The sequence below is a fragment of the Folsomia candida genome, unplaced genomic scaffold, assembly GCF_002217175.1.
Source record: "Folsomia candida strain VU population unplaced genomic scaffold, ASM221717v1 Fcan01_Sc003, whole genome shotgun sequence".
In the NCBI taxonomy this organism is placed as follows: domain Eukaryota; kingdom Metazoa; phylum Arthropoda; class Collembola; order Entomobryomorpha; family Isotomidae; genus Folsomia; species Folsomia candida.
The window spans coordinates 9,481,035-9,504,574 of NW_019091195.1; the positions used below are offsets into that span (position 1 = coordinate 9,481,035).

General features: G+C 39.0%; 6 protein-coding genes across 11 annotated transcripts in view; 4 read left to right on the top strand and 2 right to left on the bottom strand.

Moving 5' to 3' along the window:
* LOC110845449 (serine-rich adhesin for platelets) overlaps nucleotides 1-8,703 on the top strand; it is a 31,184-nt gene extending 22,481 nt beyond the window's left edge. For 4 of the 6 annotated variants that reach the window (XM_035848947.1, XM_035848949.1, XM_035848948.1 and 1 more), the window contains 9 exons: nucleotides 157-728; nucleotides 1,305-1,912; nucleotides 2,540-3,787; nucleotides 4,162-4,328; nucleotides 4,416-4,517; nucleotides 4,613-5,278; nucleotides 5,867-6,084; nucleotides 6,163-8,317; nucleotides 8,406-8,703. In XM_035848947.1, coding sequence (XP_035704840.1) covers nucleotides 157-728; nucleotides 1,305-1,912; nucleotides 2,540-3,787; nucleotides 4,162-4,328; nucleotides 4,416-4,517; nucleotides 4,613-5,278; nucleotides 5,867-6,084; nucleotides 6,163-8,317; nucleotides 8,406-8,432 — 5,763 coding nt within the window. In that variant the 3' untranslated portion in view covers nucleotides 8,433-8,703. The remainder of the gene's footprint in view (nucleotides 1-156; nucleotides 729-1,304; nucleotides 1,913-2,539; nucleotides 3,788-4,161; nucleotides 4,329-4,415; nucleotides 4,518-4,612; nucleotides 5,279-5,866; nucleotides 6,085-6,162; nucleotides 8,318-8,405) is intronic. The other 2 variants (XM_022091866.2, XM_022091868.2) reach the window with 2 other exon arrangements.
* LOC110846949 (putative ferric-chelate reductase 1 homolog) lies at nucleotides 8,642-11,549 on the bottom strand. Its single transcript, XM_035848950.1, has 9 exons — nucleotides 11,275-11,549; nucleotides 11,096-11,186; nucleotides 10,080-10,391; nucleotides 9,913-9,994; nucleotides 9,762-9,835; nucleotides 9,617-9,684; nucleotides 9,283-9,541; nucleotides 8,981-9,195; nucleotides 8,642-8,907 (listed from the first exon to the last, which is right to left on the bottom strand). The coding sequence occupies exons 1-9, from the start codon at nucleotides 11,449-11,451 to the stop codon at nucleotides 8,767-8,769; spliced, it is 1,419 nt and encodes a 472-aa protein (XP_035704843.1). The 5' UTR covers nucleotides 11,452-11,549; the 3' UTR covers nucleotides 8,642-8,766.
* Nucleotides 11,550-11,763: 214 nt separating this feature from the next.
* On the top strand, nucleotides 11,764-13,175 carry LOC110847889. The gene is made up of 4 exons (XM_022094924.2): nucleotides 11,764-12,508; nucleotides 12,586-12,734; nucleotides 12,829-12,906; nucleotides 12,983-13,175. Exons 1-4 carry the CDS (start codon nucleotides 12,222-12,224, stop codon nucleotides 13,015-13,017), a joined length of 549 nt encoding a protein of 182 aa, XP_021950616.1. The 5' UTR covers nucleotides 11,764-12,221; the 3' UTR covers nucleotides 13,018-13,175.
* Nucleotides 13,176-14,220: 1,045 nt separating this feature from the next.
* Nucleotides 14,221-16,118, top strand: LOC110847113. Its single transcript, XM_022093969.2, has 7 exons — nucleotides 14,221-14,789; nucleotides 14,900-15,030; nucleotides 15,154-15,209; nucleotides 15,285-15,340; nucleotides 15,403-15,510; nucleotides 15,586-15,745; nucleotides 15,808-16,118. The coding sequence occupies exons 1-7, from the start codon at nucleotides 14,364-14,366 to the stop codon at nucleotides 15,918-15,920; spliced, it is 1,050 nt and encodes a 349-aa protein (XP_021949661.1). The 5' UTR covers nucleotides 14,221-14,363; the 3' UTR covers nucleotides 15,921-16,118.
* A 2,372-nt stretch (nucleotides 16,119-18,490) lies between these two features.
* LOC110846950 (protein dimmed) lies at nucleotides 18,491-21,413 on the top strand. Its single transcript, XM_035850430.1, has 5 exons — nucleotides 18,491-19,786; nucleotides 19,865-19,988; nucleotides 20,110-20,167; nucleotides 20,359-20,512; nucleotides 20,671-21,413. Exons 1-5 carry the CDS (start codon nucleotides 19,222-19,224, stop codon nucleotides 20,769-20,771), a joined length of 1,002 nt encoding a protein of 333 aa, XP_035706323.1. The 5' UTR covers nucleotides 18,491-19,221; the 3' UTR covers nucleotides 20,772-21,413.
* Nucleotides 21,137-23,505, bottom strand: LOC110847139 (cell cycle control protein 50A). The gene is made up of 9 exons (XM_022094005.2): nucleotides 23,356-23,505; nucleotides 23,205-23,245; nucleotides 22,521-22,748; nucleotides 22,287-22,434; nucleotides 21,959-22,183; nucleotides 21,800-21,873; nucleotides 21,584-21,704; nucleotides 21,349-21,526; nucleotides 21,137-21,279 (listed from the first exon to the last, which is right to left on the bottom strand). Exons 1-9 carry the CDS (start codon nucleotides 23,405-23,407, stop codon nucleotides 21,213-21,215), a joined length of 1,134 nt encoding a protein of 377 aa, XP_021949697.1. The 5' UTR covers nucleotides 23,408-23,505; the 3' UTR covers nucleotides 21,137-21,212.
* Nucleotides 23,506-23,540: the final 35 nt, after the last annotated feature.

A 23,540-nucleotide genomic window follows, 5' to 3' on the forward strand; every position in this document is an offset into this window, starting at 1 on the left:
GTTGATGTCCTTGGATGCTCCGTAAAGTATAGCCATCATTAGTATGACACAAGTGGGATCAGTTGGGCGCATGAAAATATAGCCACCAGAACTTACTTTTAGACGAGAAGAAATATAACTGATATTCGATATGTAATTTTATTGTGTTCGACACAGAGTGTTGGGGACAGCAGCGTCAGTAGTGGAAGTACAGGAAGCGCTCGAGGACTTTCTCCAACCCGATCGGACGACTCTAGATCTGCGTCACCTTTCTCTATGCACTCTCCAGGAAAACTTAGTCATCGACCAAATTCTGGCTCTTCCTCAGATGTCAATCGTCCTGTCCCAGCAGTAGTCCACAAGTCAATGTCAATGTCCAACATGTTTTCTCCAGCAGCTTCAACGTCTCCGGCATCGAGTGGGATCCACCCACCTCCGCGGAATAAAAAACGAGCTGCTCCCCTCCCACCCCCGCTTCTTAAATCCCTAACAATGTCATCAATGCCCACAGCAAGTGCAATAGACGAAAAACATTTAGGAACCAGGGTGACTCCAAAAAAGAAGGAGGCACCAAGAGCTCCAGCTCTAATGTTAAAATCGTCCCTGACATCATCTGCCACTCAGTTGAATCAGTCAGCTCATCATCATCATGAATCTAATCATTCGCGACATAGTTCTGGTAGCAGTGGTGGGTACAACGAAGGCGGTGTGTTCGGTCTGACACAAAATGAACTCCATCGATATGACAGGTGAGGAGCTTTAAGTTTAATCCAAGATAACTACGAAAACACACATTCTCTGGAACACTTTTCCCATAAATATTTTGAGCACATATGTTGTAACAAACTATTTTGAACAGGATTGGAATTCAGAAAGAATTTGCTTCCCGAGAGGGAGAGAGATAAAATGCTTATCTCAACCTTCACTCCAATTCATATAAATATGTATATCTCATATTTATTGCGTAGAAAAAAACTCATTGTTCCGATAAATCCCACAATATGTATTGTGTCACAGAACCAAATGTTCCAACCAGCGATAAGCATGCCAGTCATCCTATATTAATTCCCCTTTTGGTGCAAAACATACGGTTCCGACTATGCACATACATTTGAGCATATGCCGTGGTTATGCTTATGCTAAGGATAAGCATAAACACATATGTATGGCTCTTAATGACCTTAACCACATTACGTGGCTGTCTCATTTTAAGCACGTCGTCATTCTTGAGCATTAAATTTGTATAGTTGTCAACCCACACATTTAATAATTGTCTCGATTACTATAATTGGTTTGTACTACCCTTGCTGATTATTTTGATGCAGACAAAGTTCATCACCAGCAATGCTATCGAGGCAAACGATAGCAAAGAGTGCTTCAAACCTGACAACGACTTCCAGCACATCAAACACATCTTTGGCATCCTCATCTGGAGGTGGATCGAAGAAACGCAAAGCCCCGACGCCCCCAACAGCCCTCCCCCCACTAAAACCACAGTCTGAGATTGATGAGGAAGACTACTCTGAGTCATCTTCCCTGAGTGGTCCAGTTGGTGTTCCAGCGACAGCCAACAAATCTGATAAGAAGACTGGACAACCGCAAAACAGTGTAGAAGTGAAAGTGGATGTACACAAAAGTTCTATCACTGCTGACGTGCATGCGAGTACCCCAATTTCAGTAAACACTTGTAAAGAGGAAGATCAGTACAGTTTTTCTACCCCTGCATCAAGTCTTAGCAGTCCGGGGTCTTACTTGTCAAGTTCTTCCACTTCCCCATTACCACCAAACACTGAGACTCCTGGCCCTGCTACCGACCTAAATCCCAACAGTAGCCCAACTATCCTTCAGGGTAGTAATTTTTGCTCCAGTTCAAGTGAACCTGTTGTTGATAGCATGCAGTCTTCCGACCACACGCCTACTGGTAGTTCTCAAGGTAAGGTTGGCAGTGATTGGTGGCGAGGACCGGAAGTAGAAGCATAGTTCATAACAATAATTACTAAATTAAAGGGAGACTCGAATTTGAGCAATGGCATCAAAATTCCTTCATAACTTAGAACCTATTTTACAGAACAGAACCGAGTTTGTATAAAATGGAGGAATTTCTTGAAGAAAGCCGTAGTTTGTGGGGTGTAGTACTTTGAGATATTTATTAGTGGTACATAAAGTATTGTACTATTTCAAATGCCACTTCTCTCTTCCTCTTTAGCTAGTATGTAGCTCTGTTATTACCTATAGGTAACTGTATAACTATCCGCATTTACAAACACACATTGAAAATACGTCTCAATTAATGAGCTACCGAATTCTCTTTTTTCAACCTTGTCCCATTACTCCAGTTTCGTATTTTCATAAGGTTCTGTTATTTGGGAGGATAAAAATGTACATACATATTCACCCCTTTGTTGTAGAAAAGATCTGAGGAAACAGAATTCTATCCATTTTTACTTAACACTAACCATTTCACCTTTTAATTATTCGTTCTCGACTGCCCATTTCCTTCACCTTATCCTGTTCTTAACTTATTTATTATACAATTGCTTCTGCTTGTAAATTGCACTAGTCCCTGCACCATTACCTCCACCTCGGAAAACAAGGGAAGTTCCACTACAGGAGGGAATCACAGAACAACCCCAGCCAAAACCACGACCAAAGCCAAGACTAGATCGTAAAAGCAGTGACAGTCCAGCCATATTGTTACCGGATCTTGTCAGCAAGCCATCCTTGACTTCTTCTGACAATGATGAAGAGGAATCAGGAAATCTGCCACCTCAAGCACAACCAGTACATGCAAATCAGCTTAGAAACCCCTTGTCCAGATATGGCGTCAAAGTTCTGCCTGACCAAGTTCTCAAGGAACGAGCAGACCGTCTTGCGAAAGCAGCTTCAACAACTTTCTCAGATAATGAGGATAGAAGTGAAAGTAAATATGAGCCCAGCTCTCATTCCAAGGAAGGTGGCAGTGGTGGAAGTGTAGCATCACGCAATAAAAAAACATCGGCGCCACCCCCACCAACAAATTCCAGCACCACAATTAAGCCTCCTCTCCCACCATCTTCAAAAAATTCTGCTTTCCAACTTCGGAAACGAGACTCGGACAGTTCTTCCCCGTCAGAGTCCACTAAAATAGTAAAAGATGAATCGAAACCTTACAAGGCTATTCCCAAACGACAAAAATCTCAAGACGAAGATTCAGATAATTTGGAAGAAAATCTTGAACTTTTTGAGCCTGTTATTTCAAAACCCAGCAAGCACAATTTAATTTCTTGGGACAGCCCCACGTCGTCACTTTCTAGTGGCACTGGCCAACCTAACAACTTACAAACGGTGAAAACACCCTCTGCTCCACATCCTCAGTCGTCAACCACATTAAAACTTCAATCATCCGTTGCTAGTAATGACACCATATCAACAACCGGGCCAAAAGACAGCTCCAGAGTACTTTCTTCGAGTGTGTCAGATTTCCAGGAGTTTAAGCGAAAATCTGGCGACAAGGAAAAATTGCAGGTCGATGCGATGGGGTTAGTTAGAACAAATTCGGATCGTCTCGCCAACACAAGCAAAGATAACTCTCATTCAAATAATATTTCTCTGGCTGAAGATGGGAAAATGTTGAACCGATGGCAGAATTTGGAATCACTTAATGAGAGCAGCACTGATCCTTCTGATGCTTCTAATCACAAAAATACTAACAATTTACCAACGGTGAAGGGTGAGGTTGCTCGTAACACTTCCGCACAGTTTGCTAAACGGTCACATGCAAAACTTTCTTCATCGGATCGTGACTTTCATGAAGGGAAACTTAATTCAGGTCAATATTTTTGGCATCTCTTGAGACTTACTTTGCTTATCTTCATTATTTAGCTGTGCTATCTACAATGTATGGCTTCTAAAATTTACATTCTTTACTAATTGTGCTTCTTGCTGCATGGTTTGTTGAAAGGCGACTTTGTACTTGGCTCTATGTAGCTCTCGCCTCTCGAAGACTGAAAATGCATAGTAAAATGTGTTAATCAAGAATCTAACCCGTAATTCTATGTACTTTTCAAAATTCTATGTCCCAATTGTACAAACATTGTATGTATAGCAGTGCATATTTGTAGTGTTCGTCAAAAATCGTAATATATGTAAATTAGCTTGACATAACAAATGTCATTTTTCAACAACGTGTTTTTCGTGATGTAGTTGACCAAACGGATGATGTAGATGATGCCGGACACACTTCATCTGAAAGTGAAGTTTCATATACTGACTCCGGTATTCCGACAACCATTACTCCATCCCCAATGGATTTTGATGCAAGAATTTCTGACCATGATGACGACGATCCAGATAGTCCAACAAAAGAAAAGGTTTGTTTGTAAAAAGTACAAATTATTTTTTCAGGAGTTGAAGCTTTCAGCTAAAGAGTTACAATAATTTCGTAATGTGTATTTTAGACGTCAGAGTCTAGAGGATCGTCCAACAGATCCTCATTTCGATCGGATGAGGGTGACCAATGGAGGGACGTACTCAAGAAGAAGGCTGAAAATAGTCATGAGGTAAACATAATAATAATACTGCTGATAGTACAGAGTTTAAATACTTACGTATTTAATTTTCGCTCTTGTTAAACCACCAAACTATTTATTTTCAGGCACGGGAAAAAACTTTTCAATCAATGCTACCTCAGAGCTTAAATAATGTAGAAACTAAGGACAAAATTAAGCTCGATTCGGATGAATTGAATAATTATCAAAACAGAACTGAACGTTCAAGCACCGACGATGACCAAAATCTTACAAAAGAGTCTACGCAGAGACATAGCTCCTCCGAATCTGCTTCTTCAAGAAAACTTTCAAAATCTGAATCATTTTCCGAATTCGAGTTTATTCAAATGAAGAGAAAGCAGTTTGCAGTTGGGGACAGATATGAAAAAGTTCAGAGTTTAAGCTCAAATTTGTCGTCATCTCGTCATTCGAGCTCAGAAGAAGACCTGACACGTTCCACAGAAACTCAAGTCAATAAAAATATAAAAAGTGAGACTACTGAGGTAGCAAGAAATCCAATGTACTTTTCCAGTGGGGGCGTCAAGCAGCAGGAAAAGCATGAAATCAAAGCAGAAAGCAGCTCTCTTCACAAGACCACGAGTCTTAATGAAATCCAAAAGTCAGAGTCGTCATCACAAAACGATCCTGAATTGATGAAAGCAATTCAATCTCAACTCGAAGAACAGTTTGAACAATGGAAACTGGATTTCATTAAAAACCAAGTTGAGCCAGGAACTACTACCAACGATTCAAAGTCTCAAGTAAGCTCAATTGTGAGTTATTTTTAATGCTGCAATTAAATATGCAAAATTTTCATACATAAAATGCACATCAAATATGCTAGTGATAAGCATAATACATTATTATGGTAGCAATATGAATGATGCCATCTAAAGACTAGCACAAAACATATCAGCCTAGTTTAAATTGAGGTAACTTGCCGATTAGTTTTTATTGTGTTTATCTTATCAAGAATCGATATTTGGGGCACAGCTGCCGCGGGTCCCAGGTGATTTTTATTTTATTCGGATTTTATTGCTTGAGATAAGAATTTTGTGTTCGGATAATGTGAGCAATGAGTACTTGAATTGAATGTGTATATTATATTCAATATCCGCGTATTGATGCGGGCGATGATGTGCCCGATATCTTTCTCCCGTATCTCGTGATTTACGTACACAATTTAGTGATATTGAGAAACATATCAGTAGGACAATGCATACAAATGCAATTATTTCTACCTTGAGTGTGCATTTTTTGCACATGACACATCCTGACATATTTGATCAATGCCTCATACGTATACGCACACCACTTACTAATAGTTCTCCCGAGTAAATTAGTGTTACCTCAAATTACAGGTCGAACGGGAAAAGGAACAAGAAAATAAATTAATCGTCGAATCTTCGGGTGCAATGGATAGTTCGAAACGGGATTCCTATTCTTCCGACGATGGCTCAGATGAAAACCCAGTTCCCAGCAGTGAACCTTTACATCGTGACGAATATTCTCACCAGCCATCATCGACTGTGACTTATTATTCAGAAGAGACGACGACTTATCACAATAACTTGGAAGGGTTAGACTTTTAGACTTAAAGGATTGATTTTCTTTCGTGGGGTTTATGTAGTAAACTTATTATTCCTATTGATTTCAGTACTCGATCAATTAGAAGCTCTGAGCAAGTAAGAGACAACAAACCGATTCAAAAATATACGGGCCCCCCAACCATAAACATGGGTTCATGGACTGAACGACCACGAACAACCGTTTCCGTGAAGAAAGACGAGGACTATATTATGGGATTTGGTCAAGCCAATCCTAAAGTAACTCCAACAGTTGAATCCAGATCTGCAGGAAAAGCCCCCCAAAAGCCATTTTTTAACCAATCTTTCAATCAGAGCACGACCTCGTCACCTAAACCTGCACCTCAAGTTATTTCACCCACTTTCCGATCAGTGGTTGAAACCGTTGCTCCTTCTTCAAAACCAGACACTCCTTCACCCAACAACAATAATAATATTAAAGGAATTTCTGCTACACTGAATGCTCGTCCAATCTCTTCAGTAGATTCAGTTGACTCAGTGAGCACCATAAAAAGTGTCCTTTCCACTTGGAAGCAACGAGTTGAAAGCAGTGAAGACCAAAAGAAAAAGAATGTCTCTCAGGGACATCCTCCAGAAATTGATATTTATGAAAACGAGAGTCCAAACACGTTCACGAGAACTCATAATCAAAAATTTATCAGTTTACATGAAGAGTCCTCCAGCAATGATTCAGTTAAAATGCCAAAATTGCAAATTGTGGATGTGGGAGCTAACGTAAATATAGAGGCCTCCAAAGAAAAGTTTGACTTTCAAAGGAAGATGCCAGAAAGTGAACGACCTGTAATTATCTCTAGAGAGCCACCTCCTCTTAAGAAACCTGCGACTAACCAAGAACCTGCACCATCACTGAAAACCCATGACACTGTAGATTTGGGTAAACCTAGCAAACCAATGTTCAAAATCTCGTCCATGGAGTCAAAACCAAAATTATTGTCTCAAGTTCAAGTGAAAGAAATTGAACCCCCAGTCCAAACACCATCTTCAAATTCAAAAGAAAATGTTGTCCTACGTAAATCACAAATATCACTCGACATTTCATTCCCAGTTGAAAACGATGGGGGTCCATCTTTTAAAGAACGCAAAAGGTACTTTCAAGGAATTTCCCCAGTTGAAAGTCCAAGTAAAGAAGTACCACTTCCAGCAGTGAATTTGAAAACCAGCATTGCGACTATTCAAAAAGTATTCGAGCAACGTCAACAAAGACCAGATTCTAATAGCCCATCCCCATCTCCAACTCCCACGCTTCAAAGAAATCTGGCTTCCATACCCACGAAGCCTGTAACCGTTGTTGTCGAACCTGCACCCAAAATTATTAAGAGTCCTCCCCCTGATAATGCTGCTGCTGCTTCAGCAGTTCCATTTGGCCAGGCAACAACGCCCAGACAGTTTCAAATGATGTCATCTGCAGAAATGGTTCAAAGAGTTTTGGGAAAATCTTCAAAACCATCGTTCGATGCTTTCAGACGATCTCCGTCTCCAATTTCATCGACAAGCTCAACATTGTCAAGAACCAGCTCAGGTCGCAATACACCCTCCTCTTCTGCTGCTGCTTCTGAAGGAGTGGTCGAGAATTCTACTCGCATCACAAACGAAATTAAGAAGTCTGCTCCACATAATATTAAAAATGTTGGAAATAAGTCAATAATAATCGTAGAAGCTCAGGCAGAACCAGTTATTAATACGGATGCTAGCAAACCTAGTGCTGGATCTGTTAGCAATAATGTGTTTAAACTGCAAAACAGTCTGAGCATCAGTGGTGGTGGGGCTGGTCAGAAGAAACCTGTTGCCTTCGGGGAAGGTAACAACAATGTGAAACGAAACAACTCAATCACGACAACTACAACAATTACCTTAAACGGCGAGGCGACATCGACATTCGGAAATAAAATCCCCTTTAACGAAAGGCGGCAGAGTAATTTGGGCAAAGAAAGTCAGGGTGATACTACTTCTGTTTCAATTGTTGAGCGAAAATCTTCAATTCCAACGAACGGAGGTGGTCCACCGCCACCTCCACCTCCGCCGCCCAGTTCGGACACAATCACCAGGCCCCAACATATTTCATTCAGTAATCGGCCAAAATCTGAAATTTTTTCATCGCCGTCAAGCAACAAGTCATCCACTCCTAGCAGTCCAAGTGGCAGTGATCCCAGATCAGAAATATTTAATGTGATAAAACAGTCTAACGGAAATTTTGGATTAAAAAAGGTAAATATGCTAATAATCTACACAATTGCCGATATTGTATTTAAGTATACACATGCAATAAAACAATGACATTTTTCACCTTTTCTAGACTGGTTCCACGTTTCTGCTGAAGTAACTTTGTACGTCAGCTATGGCGTCAAAAATCGCAACCCGACGCAATTGTTGTATTGATTTGATGACTGGGACTAGATGTTTGATTCCATGTCATTTCGTTACACGCATGGACATTACTGTACAGCGGATAGCGGTCATGTAGCCATAACTTATGCTAATTACATATACATATTTAATGGATGAGAATTAGTGCCAATAGTCATTGAAACGAAAGGTTAATGTAATTTAATAGTTTCCCATGAAATGAATAAATATATATTTGTTGACAAATACATAGAATATTTTGTTACCTCACATTTATTATTTAGGTTAAAATCTTATGTGGATAGTGGACGTCAATGGTTGGTGTCATTATTATTTGGATTATAACGATTGCAATGTCCCCCATCCCGGAGCACTATGAAGCCCATGGCCATAGTTAGAACCAAACTTAGAACAACGAGTATTCCGAGAAATACTTCTCTTTTTGTCTTCCCCTGGAAAATAATGCAGCGACATATACTATTGGAACAATGGTGACATTTTAACAGATAATTTGGTAGGTTTTACCGGAGCATCATCCATTGTCTTTAGTCGCATTGGATAAGAAAACAAGGCCCGAAATCTTGTGCTGTTATTCGGCATTTGATGATCTTTGATTATGAGGAGAGTAGAGAGCAACCAGTAAATGCAAAAGTGACACCCAATCCAGACGAATGTAATCAAAATTACGCTACAATCCACGTTATCTGGCATTAAATATGGGGCGAGGGCAATATTTAAGACTAGTGGGAATATATTCAAGAGACAACAGTTAAACAATGCACGCCACAGTTTTAGTTCAGTATGTAAAAGTAATAATTAAGACTTACGTCCCAGCATGTAGCAAACGGAGCCAACGACGGCGTGAATGATTGAGTACACTTTCTTCACATTTAAGTGTTTTCCTGGTATGTGGACTATCCATGGCAGGATGGCTTGGGTTGACAACAAACCGATCGAAGTCATCCCTAGGAATGCATGAGTTTGCTCTCCACTTTCACCAGGCCACATCTCTCCCGTAGCAATTGCCATGCAAGCGTATCCCAGAATTGTGAAAAACATTGCCCCATACAACAGTCCAGCGTGAATCTGTCACATTAATTGTAATAATTATGACTACTAAATAACATATTTACAATGTTGCAATGATTTGGAAAAACTTACGGAAAACCACAGACGTTTATTAAAAACTTGTCTGGTCGACCAGGTTTCTCTGAAAAATCTTGCAACGACTAAAGTTTGACATAAAAAGATAAATTAGTCAACTTTTATGATCCCAAAAATAAAGCTTGTGCGTAAATAGGCTAACTTGTTGCAATCGGCATCAAGGTGAAATAGGAAAGGACCATGAAGAAAGCATGCAGGTGTTGCAGCAAAAAGCTCCTGCAAAAGTAATAAAAAGAGCCTCTTGTAATGAAGTCTTTCTGAATTTACGCACATATATTGAACTCTCTCATTACTTCGACGCGATTTTATTTTGGACTTCCATAAGAAGAAATTTGGTAGATGCCTTAACCGCCTTGTGATGGCATATTAAGGTTCCTGGAAGCATAGATGAATTATATTATATATCTCACAGAATTGTCACTAATACTATGTATCCAATATGCAATACATAAGTACTTACCTGGATAATTTCCGTCTGGTTTTACACCAGCACAACTGTCGGGTCCATCTGCCACATTTCCTATTGCAACACTAACCGCATATGCTGTGCTTACTAAGTCAACAGTAAAGGACTGCGATGGTAACTTGATGGTTAACTTTTGTGGGAGATAAAAGTCGCAGTAGGCAACTCCGGATTCAGACTCTGGGGGAGTAATGTTGGCTGGCGTTGGGGGCAGGGATGGCGGCTCAGTTCCGTGTGAGGGAGTGGGCTGCGTTGTATCGAGAGTTGAATTTGCATTTGAATAAACTCTAACCGGAGCAATTTCTTGCACTGTGGTTGTGGACAAAATAAAGATTGGGATAATAAAAAAGCCAACTAAAGCAAAAAATTTAACATCATTCAAAATTCATTCAAAATTTCAATATGCTTTGTAATTGCACCAAACGAAGTAAGCTTTACGCCAAGGTGGTGGCGTGGCTTCTTGTGAAAAGGTGGACTGATAAGAAAACGTGTTGGTTGTATCAATTGCTTGACTGAACCTATCGTAGTCCATCACTCATCCTCAGCTGGTAAACAAGGTCTATTTACGCAACTTTTAAAATTTATTTTCGTGACGAATTCGTGGATCCTACATGACGATGAGCACGATTGGACGGACTCATGTCGGTAAGTGACTATCATAAATACAATATTGATATTCCAGACAGCGTTGATGTCAGCATTGTTAATTGGAAACCTGCTAATGCCATGCAGAATGTTGCATTAAATTCACACTCACTCATAACGTTTACGACTTTCTTCAACCCTCACTATTCAAGTTCCATATCGACGAAATCGTTTGTCGTAATAATTGTATTGGATACGAAGTGACTAATAAAACGGTATACGCTTGATGTATTTTTTGCGCCTGTGAAAATATTTTTCATCATACCTATTCATGTTAAGAATTAGTTTTTCTATTTTTTCCGACTTACTTGCATGTGTCATGAAAGTATATGTGAAATATGTATATAGTATGCTTTTGTGTGTTATACCAGACGTTTTGGTTGCCTCGTTCCACGATAAATATGACCGTATAGTACCACTGCCAGGCTCTTTTACACACTCCAATATCACCATTTTGTCCTTTTTAATTAACGGAAGGCAGCTTAATTAATTTAAGTACATGAGAAATAATCAAGTTTGTTTGATAACCAACAAAAAATGTGCGTACCATTTTTTCTCCGCTTGTGATGCCTACTGCTGCATAGCCCAATTGATTAGTGTTAAACTGCATATGAAACTGGATCGGTTGGTCAGGTTGATTTTTTAAGGATGGGATCAACACCACAGACGCAGCACAATCCTCCTTGACACATTGAAGCATTTCTGGCCTTGGGGCTATACTCATATTCCAAAATTGAATCAGCGTAGTGCGTATGTATATAAGAATAATTTGCTAAATACAAACTTACTTCCATCATTCGGAATTCCTATTTCACAAAATGAAAATCAAATTGTTATTTTGGGAATATCGTTTCACGATTTAGTTAACATACAAGTTTTACCATTGCAAAAATATTACCAATATTTTACACATATTACCTGTCTCATTTCGCCTCAGTTTGTCTCTTCAAGAGACAGATTGAGGTGAGACAAATTTATAAATACCTAAGCATGTTCCAGTGATTCCACACGACTTAAAATAATCCTGCAAAGGTTAATTGATAGACTTTTTGCGATTCAAATAATACAAGTGAAAATGAAAACTCACTTCACGAGACTTGACAAGACCAAGGCTGAGAGAAATAAGGATGAGTAAAGCTACGATTTGATCCATTTCGAGACAAATAAGTCACGTTATTTTGAATAGAATATATAATCTCGTCGGTACATTACATGCGTAAACTTTCACTACACTGAAGCATTAAAAAGTATGGTGCATCACTCTTGAAAATCGCCATTTGAAAATCAAAAGTAAACACTGCTTCTAATAGTTCTGATTTTGATTTATCACATCATCATAACAACGTCTTTTGCAGAAAAATTACAACAAAATGATCCTTGACCCTTTTTGCAAAATTATATTGCTTCAACTTCAGATATCAAGTAGTCGTCGACGTCTTTCAAAGGTCATCTATCTCATTTGTCATCCCCGATTCGTAGAGAACCAGGCCCGACATGGCCAAGAAAATGGAGAGGTCAGCACTGGACAAGCTGCTGAGTCGTAGCCACCTGACAGAGACCTTCCAAGGGGACGAGGCAGGTGCCCACAAGGACGACACGACCTTTCCTTCGAAGGAGTCTGCAGCGCCGACACCGGGTCCACAGGGGGAAGACGTACCCACCACGACCACCTCCTCACCTCCCTCGCCCCCTGGACAAGGCGATGCTGTGACTCGGGACGAAACAGAAATTCCAAGCCATCCCCGACGTGGTCCAGGATTTCTCACCCTGATCGGATACTTGTACCACAGTTCCCATAAAGAAGTACTTTTTAATTATCGAGTTCTCCTCATTAATGTATCGTGTGATTTTGTATTAGCACTTTGCGAATTGTTTTCATCCTCGCTGCCCTCTCGACTTTGATACTTTTGGGCTTGTATGGTCTCAAATTGTCTGGAATTTACGATCCCTGCCAAATACTGATGGTTTCGAGTGAACTCGAGTGTACTCCGACACCGTACTTGAAGGGTATGCAAATACGTGCAATAAGAAATATGTATTGAGATTTATTAATTCTGGTACTTAATTGAATCGAAGGACTATGTAAATATTTACGTTACAGGACTGTTTTATCACGTGGAATGCACCAAACGTATGCATTGTCTTCTTCCTGGCTTTTCCTCAGTGAGTATGAATGAAGGTAAAATTCTAGTTTTGTGATTAGATATTGTAGTTATTAATTGATTTGCCTCACATTATTTCTTTCGTTTGACCAGATTGGACCCTCAACCCAACTCAAAGATCCAACTAATTGACATATGTAATGGATGGCTTTATTATTCATGTGATTAAGCTTCGTAATTATGTAATTATGTTTGTAAATATGAAAACGGAAGCATGTGCAAAATAATATTTCAACGATTCAAGTAATATCAACAATGTAAAACAGCGTAAATAAAAATCAGTAGATGGACGAAATATGTACACAAAATTCTGTATTCACATACCTACATACAATAACAAGGCATCTATTCATTTTAAAATTGTATCCCATCCTTTTCATAACCTACAAAATAAATGAAACCGCAAGTGCATGCAGTGACGCGGATTATAATATAGTTCATGCAGACAAGGAGTAGTAAATAAAATAAAGCATAATAGATCTGGTGTATACATTAACTAGTCAGCAAGGAAGGAGTTATTATCTTCATTCATCTGCATAATGTGAGTCCCTTTGTCTATTTATGTGTTTCTCAAAAGGCAAGAGAGAACTTTGACTTTCGCACAAAGAGTGAGTGAAGATGCTAATTACTGAAGACCGCATATGCAAATACGCGTATTTACTTTCGTTTACGATTTACTTTATGGCTTTTGCACCATTAGCTGAGCAAGTAACCTTAAACGTGATTTCATACTAACCTGTCAATTTTGAATGTGACCCCATCGGCAATTGGCGGTCACGAAGAGGGAGATCAGACCGTTGCGATGTTCAATGCATACATATTTATGCAGAAGGGACTACAATAATAATGACTGTTTTGATGACTCTGCCTTCCTTCAGCCGGAACAAACAATCCCACCTAACTAAGCAAAGTCAGAATTTGGAACAGACATTTAAAACTGCTTGTCAAGTCATTGTCAACGCGAATCTACATATGTAATCACGAACGGAGTAGTAAAACAAAACTCTTGGTCGATGTGGGATGATGACAATAAAAATGTCGGTGCAGCAAACTTGTACCACAAAGGGGATGCGTTTTTTTAAGATTTGGTTACATGTATATGGGCAAACCTAAACTAAACAGTAATGTCATATATTATGCTTAGAGATCACCATGATTGAATTATTACAGTCAATTACAGGTCGAGAAAGTATAAAAAGAAACAGATAGCAATTAGCACTTGTCGAAGGCAATAACCAGGTTTCACTTATGCGTTTATAAATAAACAAAAGTGAATCCAGTAGGGTTTCACTGCCGTTAATGGGCAACACAAAAGCTTTAAATGGGTGTCTATCTCAGACTCAGTTCTTGTTTTGTTGTAGAGAAGATGATGACAACCTCTTCGTCGTGAAACACTTTGACCAAGAAACCTACACGAAAACATAAATCATCCTTGAACTTTGCAATTTTTTATTTTTTGTATCATTAAACCAGCATGTTCAAGTTTAAGGAAATTCTCAGAGTCATAATTTCCGCCCTCATATTGTTAGTCTGCAGTGGTGTGACCCCTTTAATTAGAGCGGATGAGAAAAGGTTTCCTCTGGAAAGGACGCAGTGCACGAGCAGAAATGACATTCCTGTAATTAAGGTCACCTCCGTGACTACGACCGTCCCTTTGGAGGATCCTTCCTCAAATCACGTCATCTTCAGCAGTTTCAGCATGGCACGAAGGCGTCTGCTGAAGGAAGTTCGTCCCGTGAAGAACGTTACGGAGGAAAAGACCGAGGTTTGTCTGGGCGAGGGGGGTGCAAGGGAGTGGTCAGTTCCCGTGTCCAATAGGTCTGAATTCATTACAGAAGTCATCATCGAGTGCTATGACCAAGGACTTGGTCCTGTAGAGTTTGAATACAACGGTATAGGTGTAAGTGAAGTCACTATTTATAACGATTTAAGTAGTTTAATTTAATTTCTGGGACACACTTCCATACAACAAAATCTTCATTGTTACACAATTGGCACAATTTTATCCAGGACTTTCAAGTTGGAGACCACGATGAAATGATAAACGCTTCCAATAACGCAACCTTCAAGCATCTGTACATGCCAACTGGCTATAAACTAGTGTTTAGAAATATTTCCGATCAAATCAGTGGAAACTACAGGTAATAAAATTTGTAATGCATGAAGTTTTAAATTTCATAATTAAACGACTGCTAAATGTTGCAATAAATGTAAAAGCAATAAAATGGAAAATGGGACTAATTTGTTTATTACCTATTCCAAAGTTGCCGAAGTATAGATGACCCAACCAAAGTCAATTTCTTTCACCTCTTTGTTCCAAGTAAGTTGTAATAGTGTTCCTAATTGATTGATATATTGATACGAAATTATAATGTATTTGCGTATAATTCAACAGTGGGGGGAAAGCCGTATCTCATTCAAAGGGGCAAAACGATAAATGTCACGCAAGAGGTACTTACTTATTATCTTATCACTACTTGTAGGGAAAATGAGACTAACTTATTGATTTACAGCCCGGATCCTCTCTTGTCACTCTGCCATGCATTGCAAACAATCCGAAGGCCAAGGTGTTTCTCTTCAAAAAGTTTATAATTGCGAGAATGGGCATCGTAATTGTAAAGGTAAAAGATTAGTTATTACTAAATAAATAAATGGATTAGATCAATTAATAATTAATCTAATTAATCTGGTTAAAGTATCAACACCAGCCATTCCACATTTATGACCCCAAAAGTGGTTTCGTTATCAATACAAGCGACGTTGGGGTGGACCCGTATGGAACATACGTCTGCACAAGTAATCCCGACATTAGGAATGGAGAAGATAGGATTCGAATCAATTTAATGCCCCCACTTGGTACACACAATTTTTCAGAATCTGACCAAGGTTTGGTTTTGAGTCGTCATTTTATTTTTCAGGAATGGCAAGAAAGAGCGACTATCACCCACCATCAATTTTCAGCATTGGCTCCCAGTTCATGAGAGATTCGTACCGACGGTTGCAAAATATTGTAAACTCATTTTTTATTTGAAGTGGAATCTTGACCGAAAACTGTTATCTTATTGGAGACACGTTCTAATTATAAGTGATGCCTGTAATTGTTTATTATGCATAGTACAGAATATTTATTTTTATATTTGCTTATCACGTCATAAGCGTTGTTTTTGGTGGGTTATGTAATAATTATTTGTCTATGTGTAGTAAAAACACACATTCATTGCAAAATATGCACACGAGTGACTTGACTTAAATACTTCCCATAAAGCTCGACAAATTTTTACAGAGCTATTACGAGACAAATCTCTGCTGCCTATCTCTTTATGCGTGTATGTGGTCGGTAATTATCTCTGCCCGGTTGGTTCTGCTGAATGTAACAGGAAAACGGCCTGGGAACCGGGCACCCTTCAGTCCACAAGCGACTTGCCATTATGAAACACCCATGAATAGATGATGGGCGTCCTCCACTAGTTCACACACGGTGACAATGTGTGTGTGCAACAATATGCTCCGGGTAATAAGGGACTCGTAATTGTTACTCTCGATTTAGATACACGGCAATTGTATCATTTGATGATAATGGACATGAAATCATCCCCCAAATCGCCCCATCATTACTTACACGAACTTGTTTCAATAATTGTAACTTTAGTTTGGTCTATCCATGTTTTCTCGCACCTAAATTTTTAAAATGTGGAAATTTTAACTTGAAATATCCTAGCTAAAATTTGAGTGACAAGAGTCTGCATGCGTAAGCGACGACGATTTTTTTCCATATTGATAATGGATGATTATTCGTGTATTATTGGCATGAATAATATCCTGCAGTTTACCCGTGCAGCCCAAGTCTCAAGTGCAAATAGAACTAAAATTGAGTGATGCGGAAAATCATTTCAATCCGGTTTTGAAATGAGCTTGATGGGAAACATATTAGGGGACGAGTAAATTATGGTTTAACGAAAGCCGCACAGCAAGTATTTACAAACAAGCCACAAGCCGTGAAATCTCAATTGGAGCCAGTGACATGGGATGACGTGAAAGCAATTGGACCATCTTCTTCAAGCAGCCGTGGTGGTCGCGTGCCGATGCCCGACGCAATATTTGTGTGTGCGTACGCCAGTTCCCATAAAGTCCCCCTTTTCTCTCTCATCCAGAATCAGCAGCACCGACCCTTTTTGGTGAAGGGCCTGCCTTGGGCTTTACAGTGTTGTATGCGGTGATGATGGGCAAGACTTTACAATGGGACCATGTATGACTGCCAATTCCATATGCACTTCAAGTTGATGGGATGCGAAAGTTCACCACAACCAACAATCAACCTGCTCTCTATTCATTTCTGAAAACTGGAGGAACAATGAATTGAATTTTAAGTGCCCAACGTATCGCACAGTCATCATCACCCTAATCTTGGCACCCTTATCAATTGCCACTTGTCAAAAGCATACGCTTCGCCACGACCTTTTTATCTCGTGCCGTTTAATTGAACGTTGTTGGTAAAACATACTTGCAAACCGTCATCATGACTTTACCTTCTAGGCAAGTGAAAGAGTTCGAGTGGAACTTTAAACTGGATCTGTTGAGAGTATTCGATGAAAGTACTCTTACATTTTACTACATTTACTTAGTTCTCAAGTGCCATATTGCTCAATAATTTTCTGCCCGTTTATTATGGTCAATTGTAATGAATTTGAAGTGTGCACATATGATACTTAAAAACTTAATGCTCTGTTATTATTATTGCGCCCTTTCATTTTTACGGGTCACTTTAAAAATTTTGATATTCCGACCGTGAGACTTGAAGACGGATGTTTCAATAGCCCTAATTTGAAAGTTCACATATACAGATCTTCAAGTTGCAGATTTTTTGGGGGAAAGCAACGGAAAAGTGTTTGCAAGTGTCTTCAGATAAGAGGAGAAAGCAGCATGGCTGCAAGTGAAGGTGGGCGGAGTGGTGGAGAGTGGCTGAAAATAATGTTCTGCGTCCTCTCTTGACTCGAGCTAGTTGCTTCACCGTCGTCTCTCCCAGCGTGAAATTTCCCAATTTATCCTGTCAAATACAGATCCGGTTTATGTCCACATCCATTTATTTCAGGCTACAGGCATAGCTTGTAATAACTTCATATGCAAGTGGAGAAATCAAAGGGAAAGGTTTGCTTCTACCATTGCGCTCTACGAGTCCTTGCAAAAAGAAGTCTGGTTAGACAACAAAATTGAGTACGACTTCTTTTGGGAATAACATTTTTCTTAGTAGTAAAAGCGATATTAAAATTAGGTCTTCATATAGTAAATAGGGGTAATTTTACATTCAATATATGTACGTATGTATATTCATACTTATATTCAAGTACGAAAATCAGGCAGTATTTTCAAATACTTTGAATAGAAGTAGAAAACTGTGGAATTTCACTGGTCGAAGGAGTTGCTAGCCTGGAGTCGTGGTGGGATTGGAGGAGAGGAATCCTGGAGGCGGTTCGGATCGCTGACAATGCTGTAACTGGAGGATCTGAAATTGTCAAATTCTGCTTTCCTTCCAACAAAGCGATTTTCCCTTCCGCACATAAAAATGAGAGAAAGTCGTATAGCTGGTCCCCTCCGTGCCAAGTGGGGTATGATGCACGATCGTGTACTTTTACTCTGTCTGTAAGACATACATACATGGCAAAAATAAGCTGAAAACTACTGGAAGTTGCCACTTATCAAATATCTTTCACTCGTACATGCCACACTCTTTTTATCGCTTCGGTTGGTTAACAATTATTATAAGGAATTGGCAAAATATTAGAGTGCTTAAAATTTCGACATTCTTACTTTGCATTCCATATTCATTTGCTGGAGGTGCATTTGACAAGAAATCTTTGAGTAAGATCTGCCGTTGATCTGAAGTGTTTAGCGCTCCAACCAATCCAACCCATGAGTAAATTCTTTGGACTTGAGAGGTGATTTTCCAGTCTTCACTTGCAGAACATCCGCCCTTCAGTTGCACCCAACCAAGGAGTCCCTCACAAATGGAACTAATAATAATGGAGAGAAAGCGTGAGTTTGACTCAAGTCGGTTTCTCTAATCTCCAGTGATTTCCCCACGAACCCACACAACACCAGCACCACCAGCACCAGACGACGACCCGTTCACTTGCAGAAAGGAAATCAAAATCAAAAGAAGGGACGAGAATTCAATTTGTTGGCTGAGTCGAGGCAAGTGTACCACACAAAACCACCGTTCTCTCTCGAATCTTGACTATTAAACCAACCCATCGGTCTCGTCGTTCCCTTCTTGCTTTCTATTTTACCTTCCATTCAACTCCATCATCTTTGGTATAAAAAGCCGTCTGGACATTATGGATTCCACTTACACTCATTTTCGAATCCATCCAGAACAAGTTCCCCTCCATCATCAGCATCACCACCAGCATCATAATCACCGATTTGATAACTGCTCCTCAACTACTGCCAACATTGAGTACGACATTGAGGAAGAGGAACAATATTGTCTTCCAAGTCAACATCAGCAGATTTTACTTCAACGACACCACCTTCACGACGACGAGAATTGTGGTGAAAGCCATCATCGAAATTTAGTTCATCCTTTAAGTGGGGCAAATCAACACCACCTTCACCATCAGCAGGAACTCACAACTCTCGCTTCGCCTCCTATTCGAGACAAGGGCATCGTCATGCAACAGCAACAATATTCTTCAAACAGTGGACCACGTTCAGGTCAAGATCATTGTCACAACCAGACCAGAAGTTCCATGGGCCAGCAGCACGAACTCATTGACGAAATGGAGCACGAAGAAGACGAGCTGCCTGCATGTGCATATGCAGGTTCTGGGGGTAATGCTGGACAATCGACTTCAGGAAGGCCGGAGTTATCGGCTGGAGGACATCAGTTTGGGTTGACAGGTATTTATTTTAATTCATCTGATATCAAAAGTCTGAGTTATAGTGTTTAGACATTGAAATCATGTGAAATGAATGTAGATGAGACCTCGGGTGGTGGAAATCAAAATGAGCAGCCGTACTACCCCCGACAACACCCTTACAAGGTGCAACGGCAAAATGCCAATGTACGAGAGAGAAAGCGAATGCAGAGGTCTGTTCCAAGGTCAGAATATGAACATTTTCAATTTCTCTCAAACATTTCAACAAAATGGTTAGAATTTAGAACTGTCTATTTGAATCAAAATCGTGTTTTTTAGTAAATGATATGATATTTCTAACCACAGCATAAATTCCGCCTTTGATTCGCTGCGTGTTCACGTTCCAACTTTCCCTTATGAAAAGGTAAGATACCAACTATAACATTATTTTAACATTTTTCTGGTTCCCAAAAAAACATCAGCAACATAAACCGAATATTATATCATCATTTAACATGTAACAATTTTCTGTTTGGAAATTCCTGTCACCCTTCAAGCATTTACATAATAAGTAGTTGGTGCAGCAAGTCTTACCCGTTTTTTGACCTTTTTTAGCGGCTTTCAAAAATCGACACGTTAAGACTTGCTATCGCCTACATTGCCCTGTTACGTGAGGTTTTGATATCCAAGTATGACCCTTTGACCTATGTGGAAAAATGTCTAAAGGGCGAACTAAAGTGTGAAGGGGCCTCCATGTGGAACACGAGTGGTATGTCGTATTCTTATCTCAATTTTTCCCCTCGAACTCTTCTTTCTAATCTACACCTGCATTATACGCTTGTATTCAAACTTGCATTATATTTACACAAGCATAATTTTAGCGACATTTACATACAATATAATAACTTGAAATTGGTGAATTTTCAGATCTCACAGCGAGACTATCATGGATAAACTGGGAAAATTTGGGAGTCAATCCCACAAGAAGAAGTTCCTTAACTTCACTCACTATGTCTCCCGACATGTAATTAATCCTACTTTTGTCAATTTATTTTTCAGTATACGTTTACCTAGTTATTTAGATGTTATGCAATAATGGTAGTGTCCAAATTTAATACATATACCGAGTTAGAAGGACTAAAAGTGAAAATATTGTCTTACAGTGCCCCGATAACATTTACCAAAGGTTTCAAATACAATGATTCAATGAATATTATATTCTCTAGCAATTTTAGGTAATTTTAACGTGATACAAACTTTATGGTGTCATTTAAGTGTAGCATAATTCATACTACTTTGAAAATACAATGTATGTATGTCGTTGGTACAATACATACATATACACACAAATTAGACGACGCAACTTTCACCAGCTCTCACTCTACCCCAAATGTAACTTTCCTTTCTTATTTTTATTCGTTGATCTCTTATTAACACGACTTTTTTATTCATATACACTAAGCTTAACGTTATGCAATTTTAGATCGCCTTACAGTTGTAGTACCTTGAGTTCCATAGTCACGTGATATTTTGCTTCTGCATGAATATTTCAAGAGGGTTTAGAACATTGATATTCAAGCTCTAAATTAAATTGGCGAGACTCACCCTCGTGACCATGTCGTTCTTCTCTTGAAACTCAACAATAATAAGATGAGCCCAAGAAGTAAGACAAAGCTGCCAACACTCATTAGTATAATTCCCAGAATAACATTTCTCCCCCCAAAAAATGCTTGTTCAGTTAATATCAAAGTTTTTGTTCCTTCAAATGAGGCAACCTCGTAATCTGGAGAACAAAAAGCCAATTTTTTAAATGGATTAATAAGCTATGCATTCTTCTTACTGTATTGTATTTCAAACGAGTAGCTCCCTTTCGGCATTTCCCCATTGCTTCCCAGGGAGGCCATGTCAATGAATCTGTGCAACTTTCTAAAGTTTGGGAGAGCCGACACTCTCATCCAGACCTAATCGAAGAATTATAATACAATGTAGGTGATTTTCTATGTATCGGATGGTAATTATTTGAAAATAAATAATAACTATGTAAAAAAGTGCGTACAATAAGATCTTCATTTTGCAATCCATTATTATTTGCATCCACTTTGTCCAGATCCCAAAGTGATTTGCCCCAATCTACACACAATTGTAAGAAATTTGGCATTTTTGCACTGATCTTTTTAGAGTTCAAACCATGTAAACAAGTAAAATTATGTATAACCCCTGGGCTGCACAAACTTGTCCCAGAATTTGGTGTTGTTAATATCTAAAAACAAGTCAGGATTTTTGAACTTGTGCTTCTTGTCGCTCTCCCATGCGATTCCAGTGCGAATCATTCGCACCTCAGTTTTACTCCCGTCGTTGAGATGACGAAACATTGTGTATGTATCGTTGAACATGGAATTAGCAATTGCGCCACAGGGAAAGTAGATTTTTCCATTCGGAGCTACATATGTACAATTATCAGTAAATCTCAATGAGAAGAAATTAAAGTAATGCTTAATACACAGTCATAAATTACGTATCAATGAATAAGTACGTGTTCCCACCTATCCCAAAAGGATCACAATCTGACGAAGGACTGATAGGCGTGGACGTTCCAATTTTTCCCAGGAGTTGATCATCGTCTCTTGAAGCAACATATTCACGGTGATTTTGATAAAAGTTAGAGAGAGCGTAGTATAATCGAATCTTTCCCTATTGTTATTTATTATTATAAAAATAATGTTAATTTAGGATGTAATTAAAACCGTAGTTCCCAACATGTTCACTTTAAATATGACCTTCATTGGCTCCTCGAGTTGAAAATTAATGATGCAACTACAGCTTTCTCCAGTCATTTTCTGTACAATATCCGAACATTTGTCTCCGTTTGAGTTGAGACAATCTGTGTAGTCGAATTTAAGTTCTTGTATGTTTTTTGACATTGTAAAGATAAGAACTCCAAGGGGGATGAGAAGAACACCGAAGACCAGGAACAGAGGGGAAATTCCTCTGGGAGAGAAAATAGGCTGAAAGTTTATCAAAAACCATAATCTTGACATATACCTTTATTTCGCTCCTCTGCATATTTTATCTCAAGTATTGAAAAAAACTAACAAGTTGTAAGTAAGACTACAGTAAATGGATGGAAAAGATAACGTTAGCATATGTACGCTAAATCCATGCAAGATTGATTCAATCCTGAATTTAGAGTAATTTGGATTTGGGCAAAGTTAATAAAGTTATTGCAACTTGCAATAATGTGGGTTGCAAATTGCAACCAACATTAACAAGTCTGTTTGTTGAGCAACCTATTTGTGAAATCATAGTCTGAGAAAATTCTGATGCATATGCACACATTCTGACACCGGTCTTGAAAGTCGACTTTAAAATAAAGGATACAAGAGGCTTGGTTTTAATCACAATCTTTCCCAAATCCATAAATATTTTTCACAAATTATCTATGTGCACATCTATGGTTTTACCTGCCATGCTGCAAGTTCTTGTTGTTTCAGCCTTTCCCACCCTATGCATTTATAAAAATAAAATAATGCGTAAAAATGTGGTTGGGCAAAAATTAAATTCCTGGTATGCCTCAAGCAGTAAATTGCTAATCATTGGTATAGTAAGTCTTACCAGTTTTCTTCTTTTTCAGCTTTTGATTCGTGGCTGAAGAAATTGAACTCATTATTTTACACAATGTTTTGTTCTAATACAACAAATTAAACATTCGGATGGAATGGGACGGGATAACTGAATCACCAAGAATGAGTGTTGCGTTTTATCTTATCAAGCACGTTATCTGACTATTCCCAATTGCA

What these genes read in the sequence shown, in the direction of transcription:
- LOC110846949 (XM_035848950.1), bottom strand. Translation starts at nt 11,451, where the DNA reads ATGAGTATAGCCCCAAGGCCAGAAATGCTTCAATGTGTCAAGGAGGAT. An exon ending in TCACAAGCGGAGAAAAAATG is followed by an intron (nt 11,187 to 11,274) that starts GTACGCACATTT and finishes TTAATTAAAAAG; the next exon opens with GACAAAATGGTGATATTGGA. An exon ending in ATAAACGTCTGTGGTTTTCC is followed by an intron (nt 9,542 to 9,616) that starts GTAAGTTTTTCC and finishes TTAATGTGACAG; the next exon opens with ATTCACGCTGGACTGTTGTA.
- LOC110847889 (XM_022094924.2), top strand. Translation starts at nt 12,222, where the DNA reads ATGGCCAAGAAAATGGAGAGGTCAGCACTGGACAAGCTGCTGAGTCGT. An exon ending in TCCGACACCGTACTTGAAGG is followed by an intron (nt 12,735 to 12,828) that starts GTATGCAAATAC and finishes TTTACGTTACAG; the next exon opens with GACTGTTTTATCACGTGGAA. An exon ending in CTCAGTGAGTATGAATGAAG is followed by an intron (nt 12,907 to 12,982) that starts GTAAAATTCTAG and finishes TCGTTTGACCAG; the next exon opens with ATTGGACCCTCAACCCAACT.
- LOC110847113 (XM_022093969.2), top strand. Translation starts at nt 14,364, where the DNA reads ATGTTCAAGTTTAAGGAAATTCTCAGAGTCATAATTTCCGCCCTCATA. An exon ending in CAAATCAGTGGAAACTACAG is followed by an intron (nt 15,031 to 15,153) that starts GTAATAAAATTT and finishes CCTATTCCAAAG; the next exon opens with TTGCCGAAGTATAGATGACC. An exon ending in TGGGCATCGTAATTGTAAAG is followed by an intron (nt 15,511 to 15,585) that starts GTAAAAGATTAG and finishes ATCTGGTTAAAG; the next exon opens with TATCAACACCAGCCATTCCA.
- LOC110846950 (XM_035850430.1), top strand. Translation starts at nt 19,222, where the DNA reads ATGGATTCCACTTACACTCATTTTCGAATCCATCCAGAACAAGTTCCC. An exon ending in CAACTTTCCCTTATGAAAAG is followed by an intron (nt 20,168 to 20,358) that starts GTAAGATACCAA and finishes GACCTTTTTTAG; the next exon opens with CGGCTTTCAAAAATCGACAC. An exon ending in CTCCATGTGGAACACGAGTG is followed by an intron (nt 20,513 to 20,670) that starts GTATGTCGTATT and finishes GTGAATTTTCAG; the next exon opens with ATCTCACAGCGAGACTATCA.
- LOC110847139 (XM_022094005.2), bottom strand. Translation starts at nt 23,407, where the DNA reads ATGAGTTCAATTTCTTCAGCCACGAATCAAAAGCTGAAAAAGAAGAAA. An exon ending in CAAGTTTGTGCAGCCCAGGG is followed by an intron (nt 21,874 to 21,958) that starts GTTATACATAAT and finishes AATTGTGTGTAG; the next exon opens with ATTGGGGCAAATCACTTTGG. An exon ending in AGAACGACATGGTCACGAGG is followed by an intron (nt 21,280 to 21,348) that starts GTGAGTCTCGCC and finishes ATATTCATGCAG; the next exon opens with AAGCAAAATATCACGTGACT.